This window comes from Sus scrofa, chromosome 16 (genome assembly GCF_000003025.6).
Source record: "Sus scrofa isolate TJ Tabasco breed Duroc chromosome 16, Sscrofa11.1, whole genome shotgun sequence".
NCBI lineage: Eukaryota > Metazoa > Chordata > Mammalia > Artiodactyla > Suidae > Sus > Sus scrofa.
In genome coordinates, this window is record NC_010458.4 from 22,408,323 (window position 1) to 22,435,818 (window position 27,496).

Consider the following 27,496-nt stretch of genomic DNA (forward strand, 5'->3'; position numbering starts at 1 on the left):
TTTTGAATATTAGAAATAACGGAATGACTATACATCTTTCAAAGATACTAACCTTGGAGAAGAAATACCCATCAGGGGACCTAAATTCTGCACTTTTTTTTTTGCTGCATTTGTGGCGAATGGAAGTTCCTGGGCCAGGGACTAAACTTGTGCCACAGCAGCAACCCAAGCTTCTGTGGTGACAATACCAGATCCCTAACCCATTGCACCACAAGGGAACTCCTAAATTCTGCACTGTAAAAAAATATTTTAGTTTGGGAGTTTCCCACTGTGGCACAACCGGATCAGTGGCGTCCTGGGAGGACTAGGACACAGGTTTGATCCCCAGCCCAGCACAGTGGGTTAAGGATTGAGCATTGCTGCAGCTGTGGCTTAGGTTGTAACCATGGCTTAGATCTGATCCCCTGGCCTGGGAGCTCCATATGCTTCAGGGCGGCCAAAAATGCATAGAAAAAAATACTAGTTTGATTTTGTTTTAAATTTATAACTAAACATTGAATACTAGAGAAAAATATTTCTATTTATCCACTTTGCATGTGTTATCTCATTTATTGGCATTTCTCCTTTTTTTCCCCCCTCTTAGATTCTATTTCAAGAGCTCTTACAGTCCTGAATGAATCGTCTCATTAACCCAGAACTCTCAATTTCCATTTTTCCTAGTACTTTCTTTTCTTCTGCCTTTAAACATTGGGAGTTTGTATTTCTCCCTATTTTAAGACGACCTTTGATTCATATCCTTTATCTACTTCCCATTACTGAGAGAATTCTTAAATTGTTTACAGCTTCTTCAGCCTGTTTTTGTCTGCTCTGTAACCTGCCTTCTTTTACTCTTGATATTACACTGAAAGTCCTCGGAGTCCTTAAGAAAAACTGAATCTTCATTCTTGACTTGCTGGTGGGTTGTGAAACTGATAGCTACTCAACTTATTTTTGAAAATCCCTTCACCACAGTTGGCTCACCCATTTCCCTCACTAGGAGGCTCATTCCCCTCGCTCTCTAAAAAGTGACAGTTCACGGGCTGGTCAGCAGCATTTTCCCATTAAACCACCTTTCTTTCTCTCTGTTTTTTTTTTTTTTTTTTTTTTTTTTTGGCCACACCCATGACATGAGGAAGTTCCCGGGCCAGGGAGCGAACCTGCACCACAGCAACGACCTGAGTGATAGCAGTGGCCAACACTGGCTCCTTAACCTGCTATGCCACCAGGGAACTCTTAAACAATTTTTCTTGCAGAAAACAGATGCACTCTCTAAGTCTCAACTATACATTTAGGTAAAAGGCTCTTAAATCTATTTTTCAAGCTTAAAGCTCTCAGCAAGCTCCACTTCTCTGTCAAAAACTGAGCCCTTTAATATGGCCACTGATAGGGCCCTGCATCACCTTAAATGTTACATTTGGTCCAAAGGTGCTCTGGAGTTTGACAATGAAACCTGGTCCTATCCTTGCTCCTAGCCTGACAACATGAAACAGACATTCATTCTCTCTTCCTCCTCCTCTTCCATCTGCTTTTTCAGTGAGACTCATCAGCAGTCTGTTCAGAATGACTCTTGTTTCTTCTCCTCCCTCACAATGCTGCCCAGGTCAGATTCACTTAGCAGCTCACTCCTGACCCAGACCTCCAGTCCAGTCTTCCTCTAAACCTCCTCTGCTCAGAATTCACCCGTGATTTCCAAACACAAAATGGAGTTTAAACATCTCAGATACTGACTGGGTCACTTTGCTCTACAGTAGAAAATTGACAGAACACTGTAAACTAACTACAATGGAAAAAAAGAAAAATCATTAAAAAATAAACTTCTCAGATACAGTCAAAACCCAATAAACCTCTTTAAATGCATTTCTTAGTCCTCCCCCATGAGAGGGAAGAGCAGGGGTACTGGTGACCAAGAACCTATAGGAATCAAACAGATTCCCAGCTAAGTGCTTTACATACAACACTCAATCTTCACAAGTCTCTGAAGTAGAAATGATTATCCTCATATGATACCAACTGAAATGCAAACGGAATCTAGAGAGCTTAGAGAAACAAAATTACAAATTTTAAAACCAGCTTAATAGCTTTTCTTTAAGTAACAGCAATGCCATTTAAAAATAGCGTTTTTACTGCTTATATTACTTCAATAATGGTAATAAGACATACTGCAAACATTCAGTAAAATCATCACTACTGACCATCAATAATCTGAGGGCAAAAATATATTTCAAAGCTACTATTAGGGTCCAGCTGTGATGTTTAGTATGCCCTGCTATTCTCATGACACAGTGTATTTGTTGGGACTAATGGACAGTATTTTGAATTGCCAGTTCCAAATAAAACCTAATGAACAGTGGCTCTGAACTTATCTAAGTCTCAATATCCTCCACTATACAATGAGGATAATAACGATATCCACCTCACAGGTCAGAATCAACCAGGGTCAATGCATGCAAAAGGCCAACGTCTATTATTTTGTTTTCAAACCCAAACTCTCATAATTGACAAAGTATTAATTTCTCAATTTTTGTAAAAAAGTCAAATAATAGTATAATATACCAGTATAATAGGATAATATTCTAGGTGCTACATATTTAACATTAATAAGTTGCACAGAGAAAGGATACATGCTTGCAGTATAGCTTAAGAAGGTGACAAGATGAAGTAGCTCTTCAGGCGAATAGCACAATGTTTAACTTTCCCTTCCCCTCAAACTTATAAATATGCAAAACGGCTTCACAAATGTTTCACAACTCTATTCCCAGTAAGAACTCTTCAGTAGTAATATACTGGAGAACAAGCGTAAATGAAGAAACTTAAGAACAATACCAGGAGAAGTCATATTCTGGTCCCTGGAAGGGATGACAGCTGAATCAGCAGAAGGAAACACACAGGTTTTCTGACTAGAATGAGTTTCCATTTCTGAAATTTCTTCTTTGTCCCTCTGATCTTCTTTATTCATATTAGTCAGGAAATTCATTAATCCATAGTATATGTCACAATGAAAAGAAAATAATAGAAAAATAATCACATGGAAAAGATACAGCAGCTTATATAAGATGGAGCAGCTTATATCACGTAGCAACAGATTTACATTTACATATTATTCAGATAGCTTTCTACTTACTGTATAATAAATTTATCACTTTAATACTATTAAATAGTATTAAATTACTGTATAATTTAATATTTAAAATTTAAATTCTCCCATAGTTAAAAAAATACTAAATTTATTATCAACTTCAGAAAGCATATATCAAGCTACAGTGGACAGGCCCATGCTCTGTTACAAAACACAGAAGAAATGCTAAATTGAAAAAAAAAAAAAAAACAGATTCATACACAACCAAAACCTGTAAATAAATCTCTTGGTGCCATAAAAGAAAAAGGAATTCAAAGCTGGACAATAAATGGGCAATGGTGCCGGCATAGTCCACAGAGGAACAGGAAATGTTTCTGTGGACTGCAGGGAGGGGAACAGAGCTACCTTCCTACAACCTAGAGGATAGTTCTGTCCATAAAATGGGGATACGAAAAACTCTCCTCTGGAGAAGCAGCAAAGAAGTTTTCTATCTGCCTGGATAGTGGATGGGAGAAAAATAAAAGTCAACTATGAGAAACAGAAACCCCTGTCTTACCACAGGCAGGTGTGGGATCTGAATTTACACTGTCTATATAGTACAGTAACTCCAAGGTAAAACACATATATAAAAACTTGTCCCCATATATTTTCTACTTCAGTAACAGTAAGAAGTCAATACAAAATCACTCCAGAGAAAAACATATATAACCTAACAGAAGCTTCTCTATACGATAAGTTCATGATAAAAAATTACAACTCACACAAAGAAACAAGCAACCATGAAAGAGTCAGTATGCAGATTTGACAATTGAGAGTGTGTACACACAAGGTAAAATAATCTTAAAGAGCATAAATATTACTAGAATAATTAAACAGATAAAATACAAACCACAATAAAAGAACAAGAGAATACATCCAAACAACAGAGAGATCTGAAAAAGAAATCAATAAAACTTCTAAACATTAAGAATGTGCTCATCAAAATTAAAATTCTATAGCAGGAGTTCCTGTCGTGGCGCAGAGGAAACAAATCCGACCAGGAACCCTGACGTTGCGGGTTCCATCCCTGGCCTCGTTCAGTGGGTTCAGGATCTGGCGTTGCCATGAGCTGTGGTGTAGGTCGCAGACGCGGCTCAGATCCTGTGTTGCTGTGGCTGTGGCGTAGGCCGGCAGCTGTAGCTCCGATTCAACCCCCTAGCATGGGAGCCTCCATATGCTGTGGGTGTGGCCCTAAAAAGCAAAATAAATAAAGTAAAATAAAATAATAAAATCCTATAGCAAGGAAGAGACAGCAGGAAAGAGAACTAGTTTACTGAGAGAGAGAGAGCTGAGGAAATATCCTGAGCACATCACTGAGAGAAAAAAAGGTGGAACTTAAGAAGTGGTTAGGAGTTCCCACTGTGACTCAGTAGGTTAAGAACCCAACATCGTGTCTGTGAGGATGTGGGTTTGATCCACGGCCTTGCTCAGTGCCTTAAGGATCCAGTGTTGCCACAAGCTCCAGCACAGGTCACAAATGTGGCTCGGATCCAGTGTTGCCATGGCTGTGGTGTAGGCCGGCAGCTACAGCTCTGCTTCAACCCCTACTCTGGGAACTTTCATATACACATGTGTGGCCATTAAAAAAAAAAAAATGTGGTTAAGAGACAGGGAATGGTGTGAGACGGTCCAACATACCTCTAACAAGTGTTCAGAAAACAGAACAGAAAGAATGGGGAGCAAGTAGTACTCCAAAAGAAAACATGAAAAATTCCCATTGCTAAACCTGTGAATTAAAGAATCATTTCTACTCCCATACAGAATAAATCAAAAGAAATATACACCTAGACACACTGTGTCAAAAATTCAAAATAAACCGAAACTAAAGAGAAAACTTTAGAGGCAGTCAGAGATAAATGAACAACAACTAGACAGACAGCATCTGTGTGTTATAAACTTAGCAATTAGAGATGTCAGTAGAAAGTGGAACGATAACTTTAAAATGCTGAGGGGAAAATAAGCTTCTACCTGGAATTAACTCTGTACTTGGCTATAATCCATCACCCGAAAACTGTAGTAAAATTAAAACTATTTTCAAAGACTGAGAGGAGTTGCTATTCACAGACTCTAGCTGAAAGAACTCATAAAGGAAGGGAGAAGGGAACAGTCCTCAAAGAAGCGGATGAAAGCAGCAACTGTGGGCAACAGGAGCCCAGGACGGAAGATGCCAGAGAGCACCTCAGACAACTGGGATAAGGATTATTTGATGAAGTTTGTGTTTTGGTTTCATATATTCATTTTTTACATATTTATATTATTAAATGTATAACTTTTTTAAAAAAGGGAAGCAATTAAGAGCAAAGAAACTGGCAAATGATCACAAATTCAAATTAATATTGACTCAAAAAATAAAAGACAAAAGACACTAAGTGAGCAGGTAAAAAACAAGGTCAACTAAAATATTAAAAAGTAATATCAAAAAAAAAAGATATGGGAGTTCCCGTCGTGGCGCAGTGGTTAATGAATCCGACTAGGAACCATGAGGTCGCGGGTTCGGTCCCTGCCCTTGCTCAGTGGGTTAACGATCCGGCGTTGCCGTGAGCTGTGGTGTAGGTTGCAGACGCGGCTCGGATCCCGCGTTGCTGTGGCTCTGGCGTAGGCCGGCGGCTACAGCTCCGATTCAACCCCTAGCCTGGGAACCTCCATATGCCTCGGGAGCGGCCCAAGAAATAGCAACAGCAACAATAACAACAACAACAAAAAAAAAGACAAAAAAAAAAAAAAAAAAGATATGAAGGGGCAGATTGATGTTAAAAGCTCTAAAGTCCTTATATTGTTTGGGAAGTAAATATACTTGTACCAACACTCGAATCTGTTGAAAATTCAAGAATGATCACTAAGAGGTTAAAAATAGAATGTATAATTTCTGAACAAATAGAAGCGGAAAAGAGAATATAGAAAGCTCAATCCAATAGAAGAAAGAAGGACAAAAAGTAAAGAAAAATACAGAGTAAACAGGAAGCACAAAATAAAATATAAATAAGCACAAAGATATCAACCACAGACAACCGGCAGCCTCAGCACAAAGCTCGGTGTGATTCTTAGCAGTGTGGCCAGTGGTGTGGGCAGCCCACACTGCCCTACTCTGTACAAAAGCCAAAGGAGCTTATAGCATCAGCTTCTCGGGGGCGGGGGGGGGGGGGAGGGGGGGCGCCCCGCAGGTGGAAGCCAATCACATTACCACCAAAATAAACCTAATCTAGGAATTTAGGCGCAGCAGAAATGAATCCAATTAGAAACCATGAAGTTGTGGGTTCGAGTTCCCTGGCCTCACTCAGGGGGTTAAGGATCCGGCCTTGCTGTGAGCTGTGATGTATGTAGGTCGCAGATGTGGCTCGGATCTGACATTGCTGTGGCTGTGGTGTAGGCTGGGGGCTACACCTCCAATTGGACCCCTAGCCTGGGAACCTCCATATGCCGAGGGTCCGGCCTTAAAAGGACAAAAGCCAAAAAAAAAAAAAAAAAAAAACCCAAAAACCAAAAAAAACCTAATCTAAAAATCAGGGGACTTGGCAAAGAATATAAAAAGAATATGTGTGTGTGTGTATAACTTTGCTATACAGCAGAAATTGCCATAACATTGTAAATCAGCTCTAACAAATTTTTTAAATAACATTTTAAAAAATGAACAAAAATCAGGAGACTAATGGCTTCGGCTCACACATGAAAACGATTCCCACTTCTGGCACTCCCAAAAGGCAATACTTATTCTTTCAAAGAAACACTTCAGTCCCATCCCGGGCCCCTCACAAACCTTCTTCAGAGATGCTAATGGTTTTTGAAGGCAATGTTTTCTCAGATTCAGGACCAGAAGATAGTTCAGTGTGATTCACAGGTTCAACCTGTAGAAAAACACACAGGCAAAATAACTGCTGTACATTTCTTAGCTTGATAATTTCAAAATATCACCAACAATTTTACATAGGTTTTACACATTTGCATTAATGAAACAAATGAAAGAATAGGTTAAATCCAATATGAGCTAAATGGTGAGAACTGATGAAGAGGAGTAAATTTTTACTTATCTTATATCTTAACTGATTTAATCTTTTAGGAGCTTAGCTCAGGAAAGCGGCATCATATAATTTTAGAATGAGGAGGAATATTATCTACCATCTAGACAAAACTTATTTACATAGTTCACAATCATTTCATTTATTTTTTTCATTGAAGTAGAGTTGACATACAATGCTATAGTAGTTTTGGATGTATAACATAGTAATTTTGTATTTATATATCAAACACACACACTATACAAAGTTATTACAATATTATTTTCCCTGTTCTGTACATTATATACTAATGACTTATTTATAGTTAGTAGTTTGTGCCTCTTAATCCAACTCACCTATTTAACACCGTCTCCCACCTCCCTCCCTCCTAGTAACCACTGGTAGTCTCTGTATCCATGAGTCTATTTCTGTTTTATTTGTTCATTTGTTTTAGGTTTTTTAGACCATCTCTGTCTCTTCAACAAAGAACTGGCATCATTAAAAAGTCTATAAGTAACTGGAGATCCCATCGTGGCGCAGTGGTTAACGAATCCGACCGGGAAACATGAGGTTGCGGGTTTGATCCCTGCCCTGGCTCAGTGAGTTAAGGATCTGGCATTGCCGTGAGCTGTGGTGTAGGTCGCAGACGCGACTTGGATCCCGCGTTGCTGAGGCCCTGGTGTAGGCCAGTGGCTACAGCTCCGATTAGACCCCTAGCCTGGGAACCTCCACATGCCAAAGGCCTGCAGCCCTAGAAAAGGCAAAAAGAGAGAAAAAAAAAAAAAAAAAAAAGGTCTAAAAGTAACAAATGCTGGAGAGCGTGTGGAGAAAAGAGAACGTGTGCACTGTTGGTGGAAATTAAAACTGGTGCAGTTTCCTCAAAAAAACTAAAAATACATCTACCCTACAATTCAGCAACTCCACTTTGATTATTTATCCAAAGAAAACAAAACTTTTCATCTTCAAGATAAGGATCAGAGAAATTCAATGACTTTCAAATCCAAAACAAGGATTTGAACCTATGTCTTTAAGGCCCCCAGCTGGTGCTTGTCCACAGTATTCCCCTGCCTCTTCCAGGCCCAGAAGCTGTTTTCTGAAACTAAAATGGGCAAGTCAAAATCTCTGCATTTATGTGTGCATGATAATAAGATGAGAACCTTTTAAACCAATATGCCAAACCTTTCATTTAAATCAATTCTCTTTCCTTCAAAGTAGGTTGAGAAACCCTAGCTTAAAGAAACCCAGTACTCCGTTTTTGAAAAATCAAGAGTCTACAATTATAGCACAGTACAAATCTAATAAGTACGTAATGAACAAAAAACTATTTTAAAATAAAGACAGTCTACCTTAACACAATGTTGGTCTAGCAGTATGTGTCTGGGGTACTCCTGCTCTATGTTTTCAGCAATATTCTGTATTGCCAACAGCTGTTCATCAATTTTCTGAAGCTTTGAGGTGATATGCTCTAGTCGGCGAGCTGTAGAGCTGGGTGCAGGACGAGCTGCAAGACGAGCTGCAGGACGAGGTGCAGGGTCAGTTTCAGAGACTTCCTGCAGTAGTTCCCACAGTGGATAAAGTTCTGCAGCATCTGACTTTGAGCTCTGTTCTTTGAACTGAAAATCTGGCTTCAGCATATCTAAATATTAAGAAAGGTAATAGCAGAACTGACTATTATTAAGAAATAAGTACATGCTGATGATCTAATTTTGGATGACCTCATTTTAAGTCAACAAATCAGTTTTAATTAATATACTTAGAAACACCATTTCAGCTTTCTGACTTCTGAGATTGTTCTCTGTTGTGAGACAAGAATACACTACCGCAAAAACTCCACATACAAGAGAATCTGAATGTTACCTCATCTTCTGCTATAAAAATACACAAAAACAAAAAACAACTTTAGTATTTTTATGATTTTTTAAAACTCTACTTGAGGGAGTTCCCATCGTGGCTCAGGGGTAACAAACCTGACTAGTATCCATGAGGATGTGGGAGTTCCTTGGTGGTACAGCAGGTTCAGTACCCTGAGTCACCACTGCTGTGACAAGGGTTCAATCCCTGGCCTGGGAACTTCTGCATGCTGCCAGCATAGCCAAAAAGAAAGAAAAGGAGGCGGGTTTGATCCCTGGCCTAGCTCAGTGAGTTAAGGATCCAGCATTGCCAGGAGCTGTGAAGGTCACAGCCACTGCTTGGATCTGGTGTTGCTGTGGCTGTGATGTAGACCTGCAGTGGCAGCTCTGATTGGACCCTGGCCTGGAAACTTCCAAATGCCGTGGGTACAGCCCTAAAAACCAAAATACATACATACATACACACATACATGAATAACTCACTCTGCTTGAAAACCAACAATGTCACACAGTCAAAGTCAGGTTCAGTGTTGGCCATTACTGCTTCTAGGTGGGATCCCAGGCAAACATGAAACCTCCCACGACCAATAGCACAGCCCATGATTCTCTACTCTTAAATTCAACTGATTCTTGTCCCAAATTTGAAACCTTCAGGCTTCTCCTCTCCTTTCCCAGTTGTCATCCTGGCCAGCTCTTCTGCCACCCACTCCTTCTACCCTTCAATAACTGCCAGGGCGCCAGCCTCAGTGCAGGTCTCTTCCAACCCACCCACCCACCATCCTGAGTGAGGTCCCGGGTACACTGCTGACTCTCACATCCAAACAGCACTCTCTCTGAGCTCCAGCCCGAAATCCACCTGTGTCCTGATGTCTCATTTAAGTTGTCCCCAAAGCGGATCAGACCAAACTCATGGCTCCCGCTCTTCTACCTTGCACCTTCCTCCTGATTCCCCAGCTCAGGGAATTGCACTATCATTCACCCAGTTTCCCAAGCGAGGGGCCTGAGAGCCTTTCTTCACATCCAACGTGACACCAAAAACTGATGATCTACCTGCTGATCATGTCCTCATTCCTACCGCACTGCTTAGCTGAGGCTTTCACAATCGATGAACCCCAAACAGTATCTGTATCTCTAACTTATTTCACTCCTCTCTAGCCCAACTTCCACTCAAGCCTTAGAGAGAGCTTATAAAACATAAATCTGACAGCATTCCTTTTCCACCTGAAATCCCTCAGTGTTTCTCTAATGCCTTCACCTTAAAAGTTCAAATGCCTTAGTATGAGAGGCCATGGTACTGTCTTTCCTGGCCTACCTATCCAGCTCATCTCTTGCTATTTCTTTAAAAAACAAAAAATCCAAGCACACAGTACTTTAATTTTCTCAAATTCAGCAAGCTCCATCAAGCCTGAGTCACTGCACAGTCTATTCTTTCCATCGGTGCGCACCTCTCACTAAATCCTACTTTTAGGATTCCACTTGGGTGTGTCTCCGCCTAACTGGCCCCAATCCCCAGAAATGGATTAGATGCTGTATTCCCCAACGATCTCATCCTTATCACCGTAACAGTATGCCCCATGCGGTATCATACTCCTCTCTTTACTCCTCTGCCCTCCTTTCCCCCCAAATGGGAGCCCACAGACAGAGAGCCTTCTTTAGTCCTGATGTATTGTTCCTAACTTAGTGTTTGGCGAATGAAGAGCAGGTCAACTGAGGAGGAGGATGCCTGTCATACCTAACTCACAGAGGTTTTGTATAGATCAAATTATGCAACAACATACTCTGAAAAATGTGAATCACTAACCAAATGTAAGTAGTGATGACACTGCAGCCCAGTGTAAAGTGAAGCTTCCCCTGAGAAGGTGACGGTCAGTTTCATTGCTGCCAATGGCCGTCATATTCTCCTCTCCTACCTCTGGCCCTACCCTTTGTCGCTTGACTCTTACAATACTTTACTGCCTATCCGCGTTTCTTGGCAGCTTCAAGTGTCTCCCTTAATCACTCAGGAAAGAATCTGGTGTGCAAACGTCAAATAGGAAATCCAGCAAAAGAGATGGATGTGCTCAAAATCTGGAACGGCCTACACACACAACGAAACTACCTTCCCTTTCTACAGAGAATCTGTTCCACTCCCATCATCTAACAGAAACAATCCCTGAGGAGGGTTAAAAACTGAGCTTCACTGACCCTGCAATGCTCTCCCTCTGCCTAGCAAAGCTCTGCTGGCCATTACTGACTGTGTATCTACTGGACACAATTTCTAACAGAGGAAGCTATGGTCATCCAAAATGGTGAGCAGGTCTCACTAAAACAGAAATCTATTTATTTGTCTTGCTTTTGGTTTTGGTTTTAAAAACTTAAGAACCCTGTCCCTCACTTCTGTTTTTTCTTATAATACCAAGCCCACTGAACTCTACCGTGTGACTATATTCTGAGTCTTTAAAGTATATTATGTATATACCATGATGGAATTTAATTTCAAAATTATAAAACTCTTCCCTTTGTTTTTGTTTTTGTTTGTCTTTTTAGGGCCGCACCTGCAGAATATGGAGGTTCCCATGCTAGGGATCAAATCGAAGCTACAGCTGCCAGCCTACGCCACAGCCACAGCAACGCGGGATACAAGCCATGTCTGCAACCTACACCATAGCTCATGGCAATACTGGATCCTTAACCCACTCAACGAGGCCAGGGATCAAACCAGAGTCCTCATGGATGCCAGTCGGGTTCATTAACCACTGAGCCACAATGGGAACTCCCAACTCTTCCTTTTAAACTGGCATTTTAAAGTACTTCTCTTTAACAAGAGTAGAAAGGTCCACTGACATATTTTCAAGACCAATCTCCCCAGGGAAGGATCTTTCAAAAGGCTGAATATAGACTTGATCTCACTGATAGAGGAAATTAACTTGTAGCTTATAGTCATTTGAAATGCTGCCTTAAGATATTCAGGGATCACAGAGAGATAAGACTGGTTCCAGTCTGTCAGAATTTCATAGGTCAACTAGTTGAAAATGAAGGGAAATTAACAAGGTATTTAAGTAGCTACAGACATCTGGCTAGCTGCAACCATCATGACAACCCTAGGAGGTTGTGTCCTACAGTGATTTAAGTGAGGATCCCATAAAGTTAATTTACTTGCAAAAGTTTCCAAGCTAATAAGTACCAGGGCTGAGAATGAAACCCAGGTCTATTGCATTTGTTTGTGTTTGTTTTTTATGGCTGCACCAGTGGCATATGGAAGTTCCTGGGCCAGGAATTAAACTTGAGCTGCAGCACCAAACTATGCCAAAGCTGCAGCAATGCCAGATCCTTTAACCCACCGTACCAGGCTGGCGACCAAACTGGGCCTCCACAGCGATCCAACCTGTTGCAGTCATATTCTTCTTTTTTTTTTTTTTTTTTTTTTTTGTCTTTTTGTCTTTTCTAGGGCCGCACCTGAGACATATGGAGGTTCCCAGACTAGGGGTCAAATCAGAGCTGTTGCTGTCAGCCTACACCACAGCCACAGCAACACAGATCCTTAACCCACTGAGCGAGGCCAGGGATCAAACCTGCAACCTCATGGCACTAAGCCACGACAAGAACTCCTGCAGTCATATTCTTAACTCACTGCACCACAGTGGGAACTCCTATTCTATTTGAATCTAAAAGTCAAACTCGGAGTTCCTGTCATGGCGCAGTGGTTAATGAATCCGACTAGGAACCATGAGATTGCAGGTTTGATCCCTGCCCTTGCTCAGTGGGTTAATGATCCGGCGTTGCCATGAGCTGTGGTGTAGGTTGCAGATGCGGCTCGGATCCGGTGTTGCCGTGGCTCTGGCGTAGGCCGGTGGCTACAGCTCCAATTCGACCCCTAGCCTGGGAACCTCCATATGCCACGGGAAGCAGCCCTTGAAAAGGCAAAAAGACAAAAAAAAAAAAAAAAAAAAAAAAAAAAGAAAGCCAAACTCTAGGAGTTTCCTGGTGGCTTGGAGGGTTAAAGATCTGGCTTTGTGACTGCAGCAGCTTGAGTCACTACTGTGGCATGGATTTGAGCCCCGGCCTGGGAACTTTTCTATGCCATGGGTGGATGGTGGGTGGATAAATGAATGAATGAATAGCCAAGATCTTTTCACTTCCTCCACACACCTTCCCAGCCTGAGAGACTGCTAGCTTCATCCATCCTTGCTCCACTACTTATGCACCTAGCAGCCTCATGACAGAGGAGAGAGAGGACAAAGTCCTCAAAATCTGAAAGACTGGCACTTACAGTTACAGGATGCGTGCCCTAGCACATCCTGAGATGAAGTTTCCCTGCCTCCCGTCCCTTTCTTGCTCCTCCTATCTCCTGAGTGCCTGTTGTCGATACACAATGGACAGGAAGTGCCAAACTCTACAGCCAAACGTCTGATGATGACAAGACTGGGTTCATCTCTCCAAACAGTTATGGAAGCCAGAATAGACACTGGGTCTCTGTTACAGGAATTCTGATCGCACATTTGATTAATTCAATAATTTGCAGCATAACTTTAGATTTTAGAGAAACATTCTTAGAGATCTTGCAAATATTTTTATATCAGGTTAATAATACAACCTGATTTATGACCATATACCTGAATATTTTACTAATAAAGTACTGTTGGCTACCATGCCTGTGTTTTTTCTATGTGCTATTCTAGAATTTTCCACCTTTTTTTTTCCTTTTTCTTAATTTTATGGCCACACCCATGGCATATGGAAGTTCCCAGGCCAGGGGACAAATCCAAGCCACAGCTGTGACTTACACCACAGCTGTGGCATAGCCAGATCTTTTAACCCGTTGTGCCAGGCCGGGAATCAAACCTATACCTACATGGTGACTCAAGCCACTACAGTCAGATTCTTAAACCACTGTACCATAGCAGGAACTCCTTCCCACCTTCTAAAATATGAGAATTCTTTTTTTCCCTCCTTTTTGGCCATGGCATGTAGCAGCTTGATGTGGAATCTCAGTTCCCAGACCAGGGATTGAACCCGGGCCATAGCGGTGAAAGTGCTGAGTCCTAACCACTAGACCACCAGAGAACTCCCTGAGAATTCCTTTTTAACACCAAAACACTCATAAAATCCCATAGGGTATTTATTTTTAGCCTCGTTAATTAAGGACAGACATATGCACATATAGATTTGTAGTTTCCTTGCAAAATATCTCTGGGTTCCAGCTTTCAACCAATGACTCTATCTCATTTGCCTACCTGTGTCTGCTCTCCTTAGAAAGGGAAAAAAGCCTTTTTCTTGCAGTTACCAAGTTTTCATGCTTATTTCCAACATAACAGTCAGTAACCTGGGGAAGGGAGAGCCGTGCTCTAAGTCCGGGACACTCACCTTTGTCCTGCTGTGTGTCTGATGGTATAGGTGAGGTGATGCCAGGCTCCTTCACTTCTGTCATGCCTGCTCTCCAGCTTCTTCCATCCAGACAGGATGGAGACTCTTTTGCAGGTTTAAAATATAAATCCATAGTGGAACTGGCAGATTCTATTAAGAATACGAAAGGCATAGAAAGAGCGAGTCCAAACTTTTAAACAAGGCATTCGGAAGATAAATAGAACATTTCTGAATGTGACCATAACCATCTAAAAGTACAGTGGGTTTACAGGAGTAGAGCTATTTTAAAGAATTTCTCAAAATGTTTTAAATTTATTTTAGAAATGGAAAAAATTATTACCTTGACTCTTAAAGTTGTGCAGGGAAACAGCATTAGTAACGGAAGCTGCCATATAATGTAATTCTGCAGAAGATGGGACTTCCAGATGATCAATTTGTTGTTTGATAATATTATCATCTGAAGACTCTTCTCTGACAGGTAATTCCTGTAGTTCATCAGCTTCAATGTCAATCACATTGATGTAAGTGTGTCCAAGCTGAGCCAAAACACATAAAATTAAAGGGGGTTACATACTTTTTACTTTATATAAAGCCATTCTAGCCTACTCCTACCCAAAAAAAGGTTTCATTCTCAAGGCAAGAAGAGCTTATATGAACCTAACTTAGGGAAGACTGCAGGAAGGATGTGTTATGGTCTTAGTTTACAATATTTGGAGGCTAATATTTAAATCTTAAATTAGCTTTTTGGCCTTCCCAACAAATCTACGTAGATGAGATTTTTAGCCTCATTTCAATCATACACCTAAATAATGATAAACTTCCAAATTTAGTACCCTTTCAGATGATGAAGGTGACAGAGGTTTCTCTGATATTTCAGTGGAAAGTCTGAGATTTAGATATACCTCTGGAGACAAAAGTTGAGGAACATTCAAAGACTCATGTTCTGAAAATTAAGAAAAGAAGAATCAAGAATATAAAAAAAATCGTAAATAGCTCTAAGTCATTAACTTTATAAGAACAAGTTAGCGACAAAAAAAATTAAATGTATTCGCTGAAAATCTAAGTAGGAATAAATAAATTAAAGCAAATACTATCCTATTCTAAGGGCAATTGACTCTAGAGTAATTCATAATTGAATGCAGATTGAGAATTGCTTTTCTTATATGATGATTCATAAGAATAAAATATATAAGCCATACCAAGAAAATATTATAATTGCTTTTTTCCCACTTCAGATATATTACGCTTGTTTAGAATTTCAATAAAACCAGACTTTAGGAAATTAATCATAACTAATATATTTTTTACTTTCAAGACTATTTCTTTTTATTTGTTTGTTTAACAGCTTTACTGAGATATAATTCACATCCTTTAAAAGTGTACAATTCAGTGGTTCTCAGTATATAAGAGCCCATAGCTAAATTTTACCACTTAAAATGTTTAAAAGCTTAACTTTAGAAAAGTCATTAGCTGGAGTTCCTGCTGTCGCACAAGAGGGCGAAGCTATCTTGGGAGTGCTGGGACACAGGTTCCATTCCCAGCTCGGCACAGTGCGTTAAGGATCAGATGTTGTCACAGCTGTGGCTTAGGTGGCAACTTCAGCTTGGATCGGATCCCTGGCCTGGGAACTCCATATGCCACAGGGTGGCCAAAAAAGGAAAAAAAAAAGTCATTAGCTTCTCATTCAAAACTATTAATAAAGAAGTCTGCCAAATAGGTCAGCAGTCTAACTCTGTGCCTTTTATCTTACAACTCTAATCTTATTTCCTAGCACTTTAAAAATAGAACATTACTTTCAAATTTCATATGCAAAAATATAGCTCATCGCAAACTTGAAACTTGGTACCAAGGCTTGAATTTAAACCAGAACCAAAAAACTAGAAAAAAAGGAAAGTGAAAATATTTAAATCATCTTTCTATCTCTATTAAATCAACTGATTGGCTTAACTGCTTTTTTTTAATGGCGGGTGGTAACTTCTGTTTTAACTGTCATGCAGATAGAACCGTTAATTAGGGTGTTCTCAGAAAAAAGGAAAGAAATCATATCATACCTGATGTAGAAGAAATGATTTGTTGATTTTTAGGACATTCAGAGACAACCTCTTCAGAAGAAGCTTGTTTATCTTGTAGTCAATTAGGAGATTTGGGACAAAAAAAAGAAGAAAGGATTTCACAACCACAGAAAAAATTAAATATGCAAATGCAGATTTTTAGGTACTGTGTATAAAAAGTGGTAGAAAAGTAGCTTGGCAGCTTAAGAATTTAATATTTTTAATTAATAGGATAATTTTAGATTTTATTACTATTTATATCCTGGGACTGATCACCTGAATGACTACCAGACTCTAAGTAAATAGGCTGCCAACCTCAGAGCAGTAAAGTACCTCCAAGGCATTCTCAAAGATACAATTTTTTTCGACACATCTGTTCCTGGGTCAGGGATCAAACTCAAGCCACAGCAGTGACAATGCCAAATCCTTAACCTCTAGGCCATCAGGGAACTCCAAAGATACATTTAAGAATGTTTCTCAAATGGATACTCATTAGTGGCTCAGTGGGTTAAGGATCCAGTGAAGTCACTGCTGTGGCTCTGGTTACAGCTGTAGTGCAGGTTCCATCCTCAGGGAAATTCTGCATACCGTGGGTGTGGCCAAAAAAATGCACACTCGCCATGTGCATCAAAAACATCTTATTTTGGGGGAGTTCCCATTGTGGTGCAACATAAACGAATCTGACTGGTATCCATGAGGATTCGGGTTCAATCCCTGGCCCCGCTCAGTGGGTTAAGTATCTGGTGTGGCCATGAGCTATGGTGTAGGCCTGTAGCTGCAGCTCTGATTCCACCCCTAACCTGGGAACTTCCATACACTGCACCCTTGGAGTTAAAAAGGAAAAAAAAAAAAAAAAATCCTTTACGAGGTTCCATACACAGTTAAGAAAAATCGTTTCCTAAATATCATAAAAATAACAGCTTCTCCATCATTTATTTCCTCTATTCTTGGGCACAGTTATATATATTCTTTCATACTAAACCCAATTTAATCTTCTTTCTAACTCAGATTCACTAGCCATAGCTTCAGCCCTCTCAAACTTAGGCATAAGATTCTAGTAAAGTCAATTAATGACACAGGGAACCCAAATTCAAAATATTATTTCTACTGATTTAGGATGTGTCCATGGGATTTTTTTTTAACAAATAGCTATTATGTTTTAATAAAGTTATAAATTCAATTTAAAATTTAATTTTACCCTGAGATAACCCATAATGGAAAAGAATATGAAAAAGAATATATTTAAGTTTGAGTCACTTTGCTATACAGCAGAAATTAACATAATGCTGTAAATCAACTATACTTCAATAAAATTTTAGAAAATAATAATAAAATTTTAGTTTAAAATTAATAAAGTATATATACCAGGGTTGGGGACAAGAACCTGGGATGAGTAACTAATATCACATAATTTTTTCTTTTTTTTTCTTTTTTGTCTTTATAGGGCCACACCCCCAGCATATGGAGGTTCCCAGGCTAGGGGTCTAATCAGAGCTGTTGCTGCCGGCCTACACCACAGCAATGCCAGATCCAAACCATGTCTGCAACCTATACTACAGCTCACGGCATCGCCAGATCCTTAACCCACTGAGCGAGGCCAGGGATCGAATCCGCAACCTCATGGTTCCTAGTCGGATTCATTTCCACTGCGGTCACATAATTTAAAATTCCCTTTAAATCATTGTTTTGAAGAAAAAGATGAGATATAGTAAATATTTCAAACTATATGAATTTTAAAAATTAAAGTAAAACAGCATTTTACCTGAGTCTGTATTTGTACTTGCATCCTGACGTTCTATAGCTTTTTTTTTAACAGAGGCCATGAAATGCAAGCCAGCTGGAGTAGTAAGATCATCTTGGAGCTTTTCTTAAATATAACAACAAAACATTGGAAGCAGTCATTGAGAAGCCAGCACATTGCCAGGAGCCTAGAAGCAGAGTACCTAACCCAAGGGAGACGAGGTATGGAGTGTCAAGATACTATTAAAATGGATCATCTGCTCAGTGGAATCAAAACCAAATTGTGGAGGATTCTGCATGCCCAGGCTAGAAACCTATTCTTCTAGCTGATGAAGATCCATTAGAAACTGTTAGGCAGGGACATCATATGGTCAGATTGATGTTTAGAAAAACCATCCTAGCCAATTTGTTGAAAATAAATTTGAGTGGATAAAATTCAAGTAAGGCTGGGAGTTCCATTCGTGGCTCAGCTGTTAATGAACCAACTAGGGTCCATGAGGATTCGGGCTCAATCCCTGGCCTCACTCAGTGGATTAAAGATCCAGCATTGCCGTGAGCTGCGGTGTAGGTCGCGTAGGTCACAGACATGGCTTGAATACAGTGTTGCTGTGGCTGGGGTGTAGGCCGGTGGCTACAGCTCCAATTCAACCCCTATTCTGGAACTTCCATATGCTGCAGGTGCAGCCCTAAAAAAAGAAACAAACAAATTAAAGTAAGGCAACCAGATAGATTAGGCCCCTGCAGCAGTTCAAAGAAGTATATAGTAATAATGAGGAATGAAGAAGAGAGGATAAATTTAAGAATTACAACGAAGGTAAAATAGACAAGAACTGGCTACTGACTGGATGTGGGGGGGAAGGGGAAAGCAGACTTCAGAACAATGCATGTCTGGGATTAAGTTGGTAGTGATACAAAGGGAGATGGAGAACACAGGAGAACAAACCAGTTGGTAGGGAGGGATAATGGATTCGGACAGCACACGCTGTACTTGAGGTAATTTCTACCTGGTGGGAAAGTTTAGCAAGAAGTAGAATCGAAGTCCAAAGTCTATTAGGGGAGTTTGGGTTTAGATATGGATTTGCCTGGAGGCGTTCACCCTGAGAGTCTACCTAGAGTAAGAGTATCAGTGATGGTACACAGTAGTAGTATATATATAGCTATAGTCTTGGTCCTTGGTTCCAAGCACAGAATTCTTTAAACCCCTGAAATTTCCCAACTAAAAGGATTACCTTCTGTTATTCAAGATGAGCCCCTTTGGATCATATCTGAGTTGATGCTAACGAGGTGACTCTTGGCAGGCCCCTAGATAGTTTCAGGATGGGTGCTGGTCACCAGAGGAACCAATTATTAGCTCTGCCCCACTCCCACTTCTGGGGAAGGGAGAGTGGCGGGAGATGGATTTCAATCACCAAGGGCCAATAATGCAATCAATCATGCCTATATAATGAAATTTCAGTAAAAACCCTGAGACCACAAAGCTAAGGAGGCTTCTAGGTTGATGATTAAGTGGACATGATGGGAGGGTGGCACATGCAGAGTGGCACCTTGCCCTATGCAGCTCTCCTATTTGGCTGCTCCTGAGTCGTATCCTTTATGAGACTATAGTCACAAGTACTTTTCTGAGTTCTGGAGTTGTTATAGAGAATTACAGTAAACTGGGGGGGTGGCTTATGAGAATCCCTGAATTTATATTTGACTGGACAAAAATGCAGGTGTCAGAGACCCCACCTGCAGCTGGAGTTTGAAGGAAATAGGAAATCTTTTGGGACTGAGCCCTTCGCCTATTGGGGCTGTGCTAACTCTAGGTTATTACTGTTAGAATGAAATTGGATTATAGGACACCCAGTTGGTGTCAGAGAATTGCTTGGAATGACAAAATACTCCCTCCCTGGAGTACTATGTGGTCATTTGAAATGCACTGTAGAAAAATATCTAGAGGTATGGGAAGATACATACCTTAATATTAGTATGTAAAAACAAGTAAGTTATAAACAAATAGATGAGATATGCTTAAAATATATATATTATCAAATACATGTACATATTTGTAGATATACATGAGTAGGGGTATTGAGAAAATAAACTCTTGAAGAATCTTAACACTGGTTTTCTCTCGATAGGATTACGGGACATTTCAATATTGGAGATTTAACATTCTATAGTTGCACTTTCTAAATTTTCTCCAGTGAATGTGTACTGCCTTTGTGAAGAGAACGAATGTTATGAAGAATGAAACATAAAATGGTCTAAGGCAATGAGTAGGAAAGAACACCAGATGGATTAGGAAGCTGAGAGATGGAAGCGAAGCAGGGCAGTGGCATGCAGAGGCCTGATGCTGGGCCACGGCACCGAGAAAGGGAGGCAGGATTGGGTCAAGGACTAAGTGAAGGAATGGGCTAAGAGAGGCGAGGGGTGAATCAAGGATGACTTGCAATGCAAAAATCTTGACCAATCAAAAGAATGGTGATATCACTAATAGGAAAATGCCAGTCTAAAATCTGCACATGCTGAATTTAACACAAAAGTAGAAAAGAAAGATGAGAGAGGATAGGTAGGTATTGTAGCTGGAACTCCATATGCCGGGAGCCCAAAAATAGCAACAAAACAACAAAAAGACAAAAAAAAAAAAAAAAAAAAAAAAATTTAAAAGCTGAAGTCGAGAGGGAATGGTCCCAGAGAAATAAGAGTGTCTGTACGTATGGTATGTGTGTGAAAAACACTGAGAAGAAAGGCTTGGGGAATACTATGGCAAGAAATAAACTGACCAATTAAAGAAAGAAAAGAACTTAGTATCTAAAGACAAGCTCTCTTTTAGGAACTGATTCCTTTACTTTAATGTGTGTGTATTTTCTATGACTAATTTGACCCTAGGCATGTTCTTCCATAATTCACTTTGAGGCCTTATATATCAATATAGCCTATGCAAGGAGTTCCCATTGTGGCTCAGAGGTAACACACCCAACTAATATCCATGAGTTCGATCCATGGTGGGTTTGATCCCTGGCCTCACCCAGTAGGTTAATGATCCGGCATTGCCGTGAGCTGTGGTGTAGGTCACAGACACAGCTCAGATCTGTTGTGACTGTGGCTGTGGTGCAGGCCAGCAGCTGCAGCTCTGATTGGATTCCTAGCCTGGAAATTTCTATATGCCATGGGTGCAGCCTTTTAAAACAAAAACAAATCTTATTTGAGATTCTTATTAATTGCTTTGCTCTACTATAGGGGTTGGTAAACTTCCTCTGCAAAGGGCCAGATAATAAATATTTTAGGCTTTTTGAACCATATGGTCCCTTTTCCAACAAATGAATTCTGTTGCAGTTCAAAAGCTGTCAGAGACAATGTGTAAACCAATGGACAAGCTTCTGATTCAATAAAACTTAATTTACAAAAATGGGTGTGATTCAGATCTGGCCTGTTCTATAGGATAACACATAGAACAAATACATACAAACCATTTTGTCAAAGATGACAGGACAATAATTTAGTCTCATTTTTTATACATATTTTTAGAAAGCTGATTTTAACTCTGAATAGAGACATGACATTAATCATGCATATACATACCAAAAGAAATGTCAAAGTCATCCAAAGGCTGGGAACCATGATGTTCATCTTGCTCCTAAATGAATCCCCAAATGATCAATTTATGATGAACTCAAAGACATTAATTCTTTTGAAAAAAAATTCAATAGCTATGTAGAGTGCTGATTCTATAATTCTAAAAATATTTATTCTATCAAATTACTCTATCAAAGTAACTTCACAAAGGTGTTCTTGAAATTCACAAGTCAACAATAAAAAAGAGTATTACCAATTTAATGCATTTACCAAATTTTCTCTCCTTTTTTTAAAATCTTTTTAGGGCTGCAACCACGCATATGGAGTTCCCAGGCTAAGGGTTCAATTGGAGCTGCAGCTGTCTGCCTACACCACAGCCACAGCAACGCAGGATCCAAGCCATGTCTTCGACCTACACCACAGCTCACAGCAGCGCTGGATCCTTAACCTTCTGAGCAAGGCCAAGGATCAAACCTGCATCCTCATGGATACTAGTCAGGTTTGTTACTGCTGAGCCAAAACAGAAACTCCCAGTTACTAAATTATGATATGTAATACTCTCCTGCAGAGTAGCTTTAACTCTCAAATAGTATCAGAACTGGTCATGGACTCAACGTTTTACTAAGTGCCCCAGACATGTTCTTGAGGACTTACCGCAATGGGTAGTAAAATTCATGTAAACTGTTCCTGTTTGCTTAATCTCTTGTTGCACAAATAGGTAAACAGTCACCAAATTTAGAAGGAATATTCACAAGGATCTGATATAAAATATAGGTTACATAACAAACCTATGTTTGAGAAATCCTAAAGACACTTAAAACTAGGTGAAACTATCAAGAAAAACCCAAATAACATGATATGCATTAACCTGTCACAGAAAAAAAGCAGAATGATTTCAAATATTACAAATCACACAAGCATATGCTCTAAACTAGTTTTTGATTTACCAAGTTGCTTTCCATACACACAGCTTATGTCTATCTACTGTTGCATGGTGGATGCAGCACGGATTTATTTACTTAACGACATCAGGATCCGCCTAGTGACAACCGAAAGCTTCCAGCAATCGGGAAACTAGATAGGAAGTTCCCGTCGTGGTGCAGCGGAAACGAATCAACTAGTATCATGAGGATGCAGGTTTGATCCTTGGCCTTGCTCAGAAGGTTAAGGATCCAGCGCTGCTGTGGCTGTGGTGTAGGCAGACAGCTGTAGCTCTAATTGAACCCCTAGCCTGGGAACCTCCATATGCTGCAGGTGCAGCCCTAAAAAGAAAAAAAAAAAAAGAAGAAGAAGAAGAAGACAACTAGATAAACTGCAAAGACATTCCAAACTCTGTGTACATGCAGACCAGGGAAGAATGTACTATAGTTTTTCTATACCTTGGGTTTCAGAAATATTTCTGAATCATTATCATTAATGATGGAATCTTCTGGTTGGAAAGTCACACTTGGTTTTCTCCTTAATTTCTCTGCCTTTTTTTCTTGCAGCTCTTTTTCAGCCCGTCGTCTTTGTCTATTAAAAACAATAGTGTAAAATATATTTTTACTATATTTTTTAGTAACATCAGTTTTTCATTTGAATCATGCTATATAGGGAGACAGTTATCAAAATTATGTCAATAAACTACCCTGAGATACCACCTCACACCAGTCAGAATGGCCATCATTAATAAATCCACAAATAACAAGTGCTGGAGGGGCTGTGGAGAAAAGGGAGCCCTCTTGCACTGTTGGTGGGAATGTAAACTGGTACAGCCACTATGGAGAACAGTTTGGAGATACCTTAGAAATCTATACATAGAACTTCCATATGACCCTGCAGTCCCACTCTTGGGCATATATCCGGACAAAACTCTACTTAAAAGAGACACATGCACCCGCATGTTCATTGCAGCACTATTCACAATAGCCAGGACATGGAAACAACCCAAATGTCCATCCACAGATGATTGGATTCGGAAGATGTGGTATATACACACAATGGAATACTACTCAGCCATAAAGAGGAATGACATAATGCCATTTGCAGCAACATGGATGGAACTAGAGAATCTCATCCTGAGTGAAATGAGCCAGAAAGACAAAGACAAATACCATATGATATCACTTATAACTGGAATCTAATATCCAGCACAAATGAACATCTCCTCCGAAAAGAAAATCATGGACTTGAAGAAAAGACTTGTGGCTGCCTGATGGGAGGGGGAGGGAGTGGGGAGGGATCGGGAGCTTGGGCTTATCAGACACAACTTAGAATAGATTTACAAGGAGATCCTGCTGAATAGCATTGAGAACTTTGTCTAGATACTCATGTTGCAACAAAACAAAGGGTGGGGAAAAAATGTAATTGTAATGTATACATGTAAGGATAACTTGATCCCCTTGCTGTACAGTGGGAAAATAAAAAAAATAATAAAAAAATTGTGTCAATAAATTATTTTCAATGACATTTTCATTAAATTAGCAAGTTATTCTGCTAGAATACAGGCAAACATAAGCAGAAGTCAAGGACACGTCAAAGTTATTTCTACTTCCTCTACTACTGAACTGATTTTTCTATATTGGTCACTGGACTCTCAGGTTAGAGTTACACCTTTTAGTTAATTTTCTTTTTTTTAATTTATTTTTTGCTTTTTAGGGCTGCAGCCTTGGCATATGGAAGTTCCCAGGCTAGAGGTTGAATCAGAGCTATAGCTGGTGGCCTACACCACAGCCACAGCAACGCAGGATCCAAGCCACATCTTCAATTTACACTGCAGCTCACAGCAACACCAGTTATTTAACCCACTAAGCGGGGCCAGGAATCGAACCCGCATTCTCATGCGTTCTAGTAGGGTTTATAACCCACTGAGCCACAATGGGAACTCCCTTTTAGGTAATTTTCAAATTCTCTTTTCTGCAGATTCTAAGATGGCCCTATCCTCTTTTTTTTTTTTTTTTTCTTTTAATGGCTGCACCCACAGCATATGGAGGGTCCCAGGCTAGCGGTAGAATCAGAGCTGCACCACAACCACACCAGATCTGAGCCGCCTCTGTGACCTATACAAGAGCTCATCCCGGAACCCACCAAGTGAAGCCAGGGATCAAACCTGCTTCCTCATGGAACCTAGTCGGGTTTGTTACCACTGAGCCACAATGGGAACTCCAAAAATCTATTTTATTTGAAGAAGTTAGGAACACTTAGTCCCCTCAGCAAGAAGGAAATCCCAGCAGGGAGGAAAGAGGGTCCAAAATGTCAAGGGGGAAATTTACTTTGAAGAGGGTTTATCTATAAAAGAGGGAAGGAAAGAACCATTTCTGGAAAGAGAACGCTACTACTAGATTTTAGGGCCTGATAAATATGAGATTTTTCAAGTATTTTCTAGACTCAGTCATAATCCACCAGTCAATACACATACTGAGCATCCACTGTGAGTAAAACACTGTAAATGCTCTTCATCAGAAGCCACAGCCTTGCTTTTTACGTGCACACTTCTAGTGCCCTGAAACCATTCACATCACTACTGTCCTGTTTTCTATGTAAGAGTCTGGAGGATATGGTGAGGGCAATAAACAGTGTACTGTATAATATATGGAATACTGCATGATGCTAAAACACTTGTGCTGCAAAAGATGCTGGCTCCTCCTGTTACAGAAAAATTTAAAAGAAACGTCCAGAGAGTTCCCTGGTGGTCAGTGGTTCGGATGCTGTCACTGCTGTGGCCTGGGTTCAATCCCTGGTCTGAGAATTAAGATCCCACATCAAGCTGCTGCATGCTGCAGCCAAAAAAAAAGCAGCAGCAGCAGAAGAAAAATTCCAGCCTGTGAATTCCAGGGAAGAATTCCTTAATAAAATATAAAAAAATAGTAATATTCTGGAGTTCCCGTTGCGGCTCAGGGGGTTACAAATCTGATTAGTATCCACAAGGATGCAGGTTTGATCCCTGGCCTTGCTCAGTAGCTTAAGATCCAGTGTTGCCAAGAGCTTCAGTGTAAGTCAAAGACATGGCTCAGATCCCACGTGGCTTTCCACGTGACACTTGGCAAGGAAAATGAACATGCCGCTGTGTACAGGTTGGGACGTTGAACCAGGTAACTTCCATCTTTATAACTACATTATTTTCACTAAAAATGAACTTGCAGGTATGTCTGCAGGTACATGTTCAAATAAAGTTTCACTTAAAACTTGCCTTTTTTTACTGTCCTTTCCTTGTCTCAATTCAGATGATTTTATTTTGTCCTGTAGAAGCTGGAGGTGTCCAGGATCTCCTTGTTCACATAAATTATGTGTTAATTTCTGTTGGCTCTGTTTCAATGCAATGAGGTTTTCAAGTGGGATAAGCTGTGGTTTTTCATACTGTAAGAAACATTACAAACCTCAATTATGCAATATATTAATAAATTACAAACCTCAATTATGCAATATATTAATAAAAATTGAGAAAAACGTGTTTAAACTAAGATGTACAAGAGATAAAACATATCAAAGACAACAAATTGATTTTGACTGGTGAGTATCCCGATTTTAAAGTATGTATGATTTTAGAAATCATTTTCTGAAAATTTCAATGGGGCATTTTATTTCAGAAATTCAGCTAGAATTTCAGCTCATCATCTTAATTTCTCTTTCATATTAAAACTTCCTTCTGGAGTTTCCACAGTGGCTCAGTGGAAACAAACACGACTAATACCCAGGAGGAGGCGTGTTCAATCTCCGGGCCCATTCTGTGGGTTAAGGATCGGGAGCTGCCATAAGCTGTGGTGTAGATCACAGACATGACTCAGATCTGGCATTGCTGTGGCTATGGTGTAGGCCGGCAGCAGTAGCTCCAATTTGAGCCCTAGCTGGGAACTTCCATTTGCCGCAGGTGCGGCCCTAAAAAGACAATTAACTAATTAATTAATTAAAATTCTTGGGAACAGGGAGGGAGCAGAAAGGTAGAGATCAGGGATGAAACAGATTAGCAGTATGTGGATAAGCACCGATGCTGGGTGATGGCAGCTTGGGGGTTCATTATACTCTTCTCTCTAATCTAAAAAAATGTCCTTGAAACCACCCCCAAATGTCTTCTACTTTTCCACTCCTTTAATCCTTTCTTTTCTGTTCAAAATATGTTCAGAAGAGAAGAAGGCATGGTAAGCATGAGCATTGCTTTTCCCAGGACCATTTTAAAAGTGCACCAGAGAATGAACGACCCAGTCACGCAACTGCTGACTTAAAAAACTAGAACCTAAACAATCTTAATCTCATAAATCAAAGGTTACAACTTCAAAGAGGATTTGATGGCTTTATAAAGATTTAATCTTTGCGTTTTAAGTACTTTTAAAATATATATATTTTTTAATGGCCTCACCCTCAGCATATGGAAGTTTCCGGGCCAGGGACTGAATCCAAGGAGCAACCTACACCACAGCCACGGCGATGCTGGATCTGTTAATCCACTGCATTGGGGATCGAAACACACCTCTGCAGCAAGCAGTGCTGCTGCAGTCATATCCTTAACCCATTGCACCATAGCGGGAAAAGTCCCAAGACACAATTTTTTAATGTGTTCAAACTGCCTACATACCCGGGTCTATTTAATAATTTTAACCTGTAATAGATTTGAAGGCAATCAGATCACAATTACTAGGAACCTCAAACAATGTTTTCTCTCTCTCTTGAGACAAACAGGCACACACATGCCCTTACACACACAAACAAGAATACGGGTCATTTTATTTTACTTTTTATTTGTTCTCTGGGCAGAATCTCAGAAATATCTATGAGCGAGTCTGGAAAACTTTGTACTGATATACAAGAAAGACCTAAAACCTTTTCGATACCCAATTATTATTTTAAAAGAAATTTTCTATGTTATTTTCAGCAGCAGAAGCATTATCTTTTTAA

The 27,496-nt window shown here is 40.0% G+C and overlaps 1 protein-coding gene across 1 annotated transcript in view; it reads right to left on the bottom strand.

Annotated features, from left to right (window-relative positions):
• The window catches only part of C16H5orf42 (chromosome 16 C5orf42 homolog), a 120,052-nt gene that overhangs the window by 27,322 nt on the left and 65,234 nt on the right, over positions 1-27,496 (bottom strand). Inside the window, 10 exon segments of the mRNA XM_005672422.3 lie at positions 2,803-2,925; positions 6,849-6,936; positions 8,433-8,722; positions 14,280-14,429; positions 14,620-14,815; positions 15,113-15,222; positions 18,093-18,197; positions 21,635-21,689; positions 23,008-23,140; positions 25,797-25,963. Coding sequence (XP_005672479.2) covers positions 2,803-2,925; positions 6,849-6,936; positions 8,433-8,722; positions 14,280-14,429; positions 14,620-14,815; positions 15,113-15,222; positions 18,093-18,197; positions 21,635-21,689; positions 23,008-23,140; positions 25,797-25,963 — 1,417 coding nt within the window.